The sequence below is a fragment of the Acanthisitta chloris genome, unplaced genomic scaffold, assembly GCF_000695815.1.
Source record: "Acanthisitta chloris isolate BGI_N310 unplaced genomic scaffold, ASM69581v1 scaffold592, whole genome shotgun sequence".
Taxonomy (NCBI): Eukaryota; Metazoa; Chordata; class Aves; order Passeriformes; family Acanthisittidae; genus Acanthisitta; species Acanthisitta chloris.
The window spans coordinates 1-8,067 of record NW_008661929.1 but is presented as its reverse complement, the minus strand read 5'-3'; the positions used below and the strand labels follow the sequence as shown (position 1 = coordinate 8,067).

Here is an 8,067-nt window from a genome sequence, read left to right as displayed (position 1 = left end):
TGGGTCCCGCTCCCCGCCGGCTCTCACCGCGCTGCTCTCCTCCACAGCTTCTCCCTCACGCTGATCGACGCCCTGGACACGCTGCTGGTGAGTATAGACAGCTGTGTGTGTGTTTGCAGCTCAGCCCCAAGGCGTCAGTGCACCTGGTTTGGACGTGGTAGGGGCAGAAAGTCGGTTATTCATCGAGGTTTGCGTTACACTTCGCTTCAGCCTTGGGAGGCAGGTGGTCAGAGCTCACCTGCAAGAAGCTACAGCCTTATCTCTCGTGTGTGAGCTGCAGCTGGGATGTGTGCCCTGGGGGAATGGCACAAATGCCCTCTGTGGGTGCCAGAGTGATCACAAGATGTTTGCACTTTGCTGTCCAGTGTGTTTAGTTCCATTTTGATTACTCTGCTTGTGCTGTAAAAGCAGTAGGGCTGCAGCCTGCTGCTCTGGGCAAGGTGAGGAGATCCACAGAAATTCTTCCCTGTGAGGGTGGTGAGGCACTGGCACAGGTTGCCCAGAGCAGCTGTGGCTGCTCCATCCCTGGGAGTGTTCCAGGCCAGGTTAGATGGGGCTTGCAGCAACCTGGGCTAGTGGAAGGTGTCCCTGCCCATGGCAGGGGGTGGAATGAGACGATCCCAGTACCTTACTTGTCTCCCCCACCTTCAAGCTCTGGAATAATGACCTAAACTGTGTTAAGAAAATGTTTTGAAACGAGATGAAACCATCAGTTTCCTTCTTAGTACTATCTGCAATCGTGTCACAAAATAGTAAAACAAAGCTAGAATCAGCCACTAACATTGAGCTGCCGCTTTGTTTTCCTGTGGACTTTAAACCTTGTTCCCTGTTTTCCTGCTCCCCTGCAGATCCTGGGCAATGTGTCTGAGTTTCAGCGTGTGGTCAATGTGCTGCAGGAAGGAGTGGACTTCGATATTGATGTCAATGCATCTGTCTTTGAAACTAACATTCGAGGTGAGGTGGGTTTTTCCGTGGTGTTTATGCTGAGTTTCCTTCCTGTATGAGTCTGGGAGCTGCACACAGAGGTAATGTGAGGCTCTGGTCAGGGTGAATTTGTGATGCAGAGTGTCAGGACACATAAACAGACAGAAATATCCCAAACAAACGTCACTTCCTTTTTGCCTTTGCACATCACCTCTTTACTTCCTGCCTCGACACAAGCAGAAGTGAACGTGGCAGTTTCAGTATTCTGGTGCCACGTTTTGAGCTTTGGAATATACATCTTTTCCACTGAAAGAGTGCAGATTGTATCCTCTCTTCTTTTACATACTGTTTTACAGTACAGACTGTTGATTCCTAGCTTTAGTCTTTTCTTTTCCTTGAAAGTCACAAAGACCTTTCGAGTTGTGCCTGGTTGAATGCCTGACTGCTTCAGTGCATCCACCTGAAAGCACTGTCATGGCACAGAACTGTTAGTTATGCTTTTGCTGTTTCTCCTGTCAGATATTGCTGGGCTGGTTTTTGCAGCAGTGTCATTCCTCCGTGTTGTGGTTGGTATGTGACCATAGACAAGCCTGTGAAAAGGGCTGATAAGTCCCTGTCACATTGGTTGGTATGTGACCATAGACAAGCCCGTGAAAAGGGCTGAAAAGTCCCTGTCACGTGGAAATTTGTGACTCTGGCCTAGACAGTTTTCTCCAAGCAGTTTGAGAGCTTTACACAAACATAGTATTAAGCTGTCTGGAAGAAATGAAACAGAATTCCTTTCACAGAGGTTTGTGTTCATTAGACTGCAGTGTAATATTGTATATCATATCCTCTGATGGTCCTAGGGCAGTGCAGGTGTAGTAGGGCAAATAGGATCTGATCCTTCTAAAATAATGGAAGAAATACATAGAGTCATAGTATCAGTCATGCAGTCCCAGAATGGTTTGGGTTGGAAGAGACCTTAAATCCCATCTCATTCCATGCCCTGCCATGGGCAGGGACACCTTCCACTAGCCCAGGTTGCTCCAAGCCCCATCCAACCTGGCCTGGAATACTTTCAGGGCTGGGTCAGCCACAGCTTCTCTGGGAAGTTGTGGATACTCCCAGGTGACTCATTCCCCTCCCAGGGATCCAGGCTGCCTATATGCAATGTAACCTTGCCCTCTGTCAGTTTAAAGCCATCACCCTTTGTCCTATCACTCCACACATACCTGCTGCCCATGGCAAACAGGCAGAAGAAAGAAATCACTCTTTTGTGGTGTTTGAGTCAAGCTGGTAAGGATGAGCCAGCTCACTTTTCTTGCCCATAAACTGCCTCTGATAATGAGAAATCTAAGTGGTATGAGACTTCATTCTTGCCCGTGTTGCTCAGTGTGCTCTCCCTGTGCCTTGCAGTGGTGGGAGGGCTCCTCTCTGCTCACCTGCTGTCCAAGAAGGCTGGTGTGGAGGTCGAGGCAGGTTGGCCATGCTCGGGGCCTCTCTTGAGGATGGCAGAGGAAGCAGCTCGCAAACTGCTGCCAGGTGAGCACCTCTCTGGCTTGTCTCACTCTGCTGAGGTTCATGAGGTGGCTGCTGTGTTGGGTGAAGATACACAGCTTGATGTGTCAGCTCACAAACCAGTGCTGTGTTCTCTGAGCTCAAAGCAAGTTTGGCTTGCAGGGAAAACCTTGTGAAGTGCATGAGAGGCTGTATATGTGCATGCCAAGTGCTGTATACTCTTAACACGTCGCTGTGTTTGCTGCTTGGTGAGGGGAAATATATCTAATATAAATAATAAATAAAGGCTGTGAAACAGCAGCTGGTAAAGACAAGAAGATGCAGCATTATCTCCTGTATGTGGGCTGCAGCTGGGGTGTGTGCCCTGGTGACATGGCACTGTTGCCCTCTCTGAGTGCCAGAGTGATCACAAGCTGTTTGCACTTTGCTGTCAGTGTGTTTAGTTCCATTTTGACTACTCTGCTTGGGCTGTAAAAGCAGTAGAGCTGCAGCCTGCTGCTCTGGGCAAGGTGAGGAGATCCACAGTACGTTCCCAGAACTGCCTGTACCTTGGGACACCCTCTCTCTTCCCCTTCCAGGAACACACTCTACTTCTCATTTTGCTCTTTGAAGTCACTGCAGTTGCTCCAGTCCTGCTTCTTGTCTGTGTGCAGTGGGATGTGAAGCACATGTTTGCTTGAGAGTCTGTTAAACAATGCTGAACGTCCACGTGACCCAAAAATACTCTGTTCCAGCTTTTCAGACCCCAACTGGGATGCCATATGGCACAGTGAACCTGCTGCATGGAGTGAACCCTGGGGAGACCCCAGTTACCTGTACTGCTGGAATTGGCACCTTTATAGTGGAATTTGCCACTTTAAGCCACCTTACTGGTGACCCAGTGTTCGAGGATGTTGCCAGGAAGGCTTTGAAGGCACTGTGGAAAAATCGCTCTGATATTGGCCTGGTGAGTGAGGAATGGGTTTGGAATTGCCTGTCTGCTTCTGTATGGCTTTGTGGATGCAATGCTAAGCATGAGAAAAGCATAAAGGGAGAGGAGAGAGAACTAGACAAATAACCACAGTGCAAATAGCTGGGCTGAAGTCTCATGTTTGACATTGTTCCTGGACACCTGCAGCACCCACACATTTGCTTTAGTGGTGCTGCCCAACATTATCCCATTGTTCTGTCCCATGACAGATGTGATTGGGAGACAAAATGCTTCCTGCTGGGCACTGCAGCTTTGGTATCAGCAGCTGTAGCAATTAAATCAAAGGTCTGTCTGATGCCTGGTGGGACAATGGCCTATGGAAGAGAGTAAGAGCATGGCAAGTGCACCAAGATATTAACAGCCTCTACAGCTTTGGGATATCCAGAGCTGGGAGTGTAGTGTGTTCCCTGTTTCCTGGTCAGTCTGTCTTCAGTTAATTCCTATTGCTGTTTTCTGAACCACTGTGAACTCCTACTGTTGCATATATGAAGTGGAACGGATTTATTCCTACCCTGTGTTTATTGAAACAGATTTATTCCTATGCTGTATGAAGAAATGTTTCCTTTTATTTGCTTTGGGATCTATTTTTTTTTGGGTTTATAACCCTAATCCTCCTTCAAGAAAAACTGAATTGCTGGGGTTTTTGTTTATAACCCTAATCCTCCTTCAAGAAAGAAACTGAATTGCTGGGGTTTTTCTTCATGTTTGCTAAGCAAAACATGATTATATTTTTTATTCCCCATCATCTGGGTTTGTTCATAGGCTGAAGAATCCCAGGCTTGAAGGATCTATTTAAATATTAGCATGGCAGTTCTTGTGCCTTTGACATTCTTGCCCTCCCACTCTGTGTCTGTGCCTCTTCATCCTTCCCTACTCTTTTATAAGATCAGAATTAGGACCACACACTTCATGTTGAAATAGTGTTTGGGTTTTTTTGCTGTAGCATTATAGTGTTTTGGTTTGGCTAGTGCCGCATTGATATTGGAAGCATAAAATTATATATATATATATATGTATTACTTCATAAACACAAAAGTTGTATTTTCTACAGTTTGTATTTCTCTGATACCAATGTTTCCTGCAATGGAGAAAGTGCTAGTTGGAATGGACATTGGGAAACTGGAATCTGAAATGAGAAGTCTGAACAAAGGTCAAGGGTTTCTTGTGTCACTCTAACTGCCTCTTTCCTTCTCCTTCCCTTCTTCCAGGTTGGTAACCACATTGATGTGATCACTGCCAAGTGGGTGGCCCAGGATGCTGGCATTGGGGCAGGAGTGGACTCCTACTTTGAGTACCTGGTCAAAGGAGCCATTCTCCTGCAGGACAAGGAGCTGATGTCCATGTTTCTAGGTGAGTGGTTTGTTTTCCTTGTGAAGGAGCCCAGCAATGCCTCTTTGGCTGCACCTGTGAAAAGCACAGGGAAAGGAGAGTATGAAGAATCTAACAGGGTACATTCAGGACTGTTCCTGAAGCCTTTGCTGTGATACTTTAGAGCAGTGTGTGCTAACAGAGTCACCAAAGAGAGCACCCTGAGCAGTCATTCATTAGATACGGCTCAGGTGAAAAAGAGGCTTCTCTCTCTCTCTCTTAAAACTAAGATTTTTTTTCTTGTGGCTTGCCTACCCATCTGTGTTTCTTTACAGAATATAACAAAGCTATCAAAAATTACACCAAGTTTGATGACTGGTACCTCTGGGTTCAGATGTACAAAGGAACAGTGTCCATGCCTGTGTTTCAGTCCCTGGAGGCTTACTGGCCAGGCCTACAGGTAAGAGCTGTCACACCAGTGGCATGTGGTGATTTTATTCATCTCTCATGGGTTGATCTTTAATATAAAAGTGACAAATAAGCCCTCATCTCTGCAGGTTTAAATTTGTTTTGGTCTGTGGTGACATCTACAGTAGCCTGAATTTGTGGAATTGGTTTTATCTACAGTCTATAAAAAAAGTCTCAGCATGATGGGTGGGAAGTTCTGTTGTAGCAAACTCCACTGACATTGGCCTTATAATCTAGATAGGAATGTAAGGAAAGAGAAATTCACACCTCTTTTTCCACCACTTCATTATTTGTGTGAATGGTTTCTCATTGAGAGCTTTTTGTTCTCATCAGTCCTCATGCTTGGAGTGAGACTTTGTAATCCCCACTGTGAGACTGGATGCTGTGATTGTCTAAAAGTAGTGTTGGCTGAAGAAACACAACCTCCTGTTAACAAAAATCAAAGAGACTTCATGTTACTTCAGGTTTGGGAATGTGATCCAACAGCAAAGCAGCATCTACCTCTTCTGTCTTACCTATTCCTAAGGCATCATGTCCAGGTGTTAATTACACCATCCAGACCTGATGAACAACCCATTTCTGTCACAGCCTTGACTAGAGGAGTGTTAGTGATCAATTCCTGTGCTGTTTCTTCTTCACTCACATGTTTTGCTCTCTCTCAGAGCCTAATTGGGGATGTGGATAATGCCATGAGGACCTTCCTCAACTATTACACTGTGTGGAAGCAGTTTGGGGGCCTGCCTGAGTTCTACAACATTCCCCAGGGCTACACAGTGGACAAGAGAGAGGGATATCCACTCAGGCCTGGTAAGCAGCAATGGAATGAAAGGGACATGGACTTTTTGCTGTGGTGATGAGACCCAATGTTAGCAGCACTTGCCATCCCCAAGTTCCTCCACAGTTTTTCTCTGACTTAATTCCTGCATGGATTTTTTCCAAGGTCAAAACTGCACATTTTGTTTTCTCCCATTCACAAAGGCAGAGCTACGTTAAAGGAAGCAAATAGTGTTCCTATAGAAAGGGAGCTCAGAAATTCATGTTAACAGTGGAGGATTCAATATGTTTAAGTGTTGGGTTGTCTGACCTGGAGTGTTTTAAAGTCATGTGAAATGTTCATGGGACTGTTGTGTCCTTTAAATTTAAGAAGTGAAAATGAGCATGAATAGACCTCTCCAGTTCTGCTGAGTTCCTGAAGTAAATTCATTCTAGTTGCACCAGTAAAGCTCAACCCCTAAGAGTTGTGTTGGCTGTGATACTGCAATGAAATGATCTCTTTTTCTCTTTTTCCTGCATTTTTACAACTCTGACCAAAGAAGAGAAATCAAACCTGATTATTAGGTCCATAAAGCTTTGTAAATGAGAGGACCAAAGAAGAGAAATCAAACCTGATTCTTATGTCCATAAAGCTTTGTAAATGAGAATAATTGATTTCCTTTTGGTCTGAGTGCTCAGGTGACATCCACACTAGACACTTCTACCAAAAATACTCATCAGCATTAACTTTCAAATGTTTTAATAGCATCTAGAAAGACCTTAGTAAGTAAACACAGCACAGTGCATATGTTGCCTATAGAGAGACCATTTCCACAGCACTTATTTTTGTGGTGATTTAGATGCCCCTAAGCACAGTGCATATGTTGCCTATAGAGACCATTTCCACAGCACTTATTTTCGTGGTGATTTAGATGCCCCTATTTTGAGGCTCACTGCATTGTTTAAAAACTGTGTTTGGAGGGTTGAATTGCTTGTAATCCTTTCTAGAAACATCTTTCTTCCTTCCCATGACAACTGAGTTTTAATTTTTCTCTCTCTTGCTCCCCTCCCACTCCCAGTGTGGGAGAGGGCATTGTTCAGTCTTACCTGAGCTGATGCAATCTAACAGGAGGGAATTTCTTTGGAACACATCCTTAGGCAAAGCAAATCTGTGCTTGGAGCCAGAGGAAACACAAGGCCTGATCATCCTGAACTATTTTTCGATCAGTTCAAGGAATATAGAATCATAGAATTTAGGGGTTGGAATGGATCTGACTGATGATCTAATCCCACCCCCTGCCCTGGGCAGGGACACCTCCTCACCAGATCAGGTTGCTCAAGGCTTCATCCAGCCTGGCCTTGAACACTGCCTGGGTTGGGGCAGCCACCACATCCCTGGGCAACCTGTTCCAATATATCATCTTCCCTGAGTATGTGGTTTGGTGATGTTTATGCTTGCAAATGTCTGGGTTGTTTTTGCAGAGCTGATTGAGAGTGCAATGTACCTGTACCGTGCCACGAGAGATCCCACACTCCTGGAGCTGGGAAGAGATGCAGTGGAGTCCATAGAGAAAATCAGCAAGGTGGACTGTGGATTTGCAACTGTGAGTGCTAAATCATCTGCTAAGTCAGCTAAATGGCTGCTAAAAATCAGCTTTAGGAGGTGTTATCATGAATGATGTTTGGTCATTGAGTGATCACTTTGAGTGAAAAGGACTTCTTTGTCAAACCAACCCTTTGTATTCCTCTGGGAAGCTGCTCTGGGAACTGCTGGTCATGTTTCTGGTAGTCGCTTCCCTCACAGTGTAAACAGTGGGTCAAATTCTGTCATGGGCTGTTGTACCAGAGCCCAGAACATGGGAAAGCATGAGAAGCTTCTCCTGCATCTCTGCTAGGTGCTGCATCTGAGCAGGAAAGCTTCCATTGTGCTTTCCCACTGTGCCTTGAAAATCTGATCAAACACATGAGAACTGCTGTGAGTGATTTCTCTTAAGGCATTTAATAGAGGATTTCAAACACACTAAGATCTGTTTTATAAAAAACTTTATAAATATTGGGAATAAGACCTTGTGATTTGGGAAGTAGGTAAAAGCCTTATGGCAAAAAAAATACTTAGGATTGATGCCGAGAAAAGGCTGGAAAAG

The 8,067-nt window shown here is 45.1% G+C and overlaps 1 protein-coding gene across 1 annotated transcript; it reads left to right on the top strand.

Moving 5' to 3' along the window:
• Positions 1 to 47: 47 nt before the first annotated feature.
• EDEM2 (ER degradation enhancer, mannosidase alpha-like 2) lies at positions 48 to 7,527 on the top strand (the record flags this gene model as incomplete). Its single annotated transcript, XM_009070369.1, has 8 exons — positions 48 to 87; positions 849 to 954; positions 2,323 to 2,448; positions 3,159 to 3,370; positions 4,603 to 4,744; positions 5,038 to 5,162; positions 5,833 to 5,977; positions 7,406 to 7,527. Coding segments are annotated over 8 exons (1,018 nt in total), but the record flags the coding sequence as incomplete, so codon positions are not given.
• Between the last annotated feature and the right edge of the window lie 540 nt (positions 7,528 to 8,067).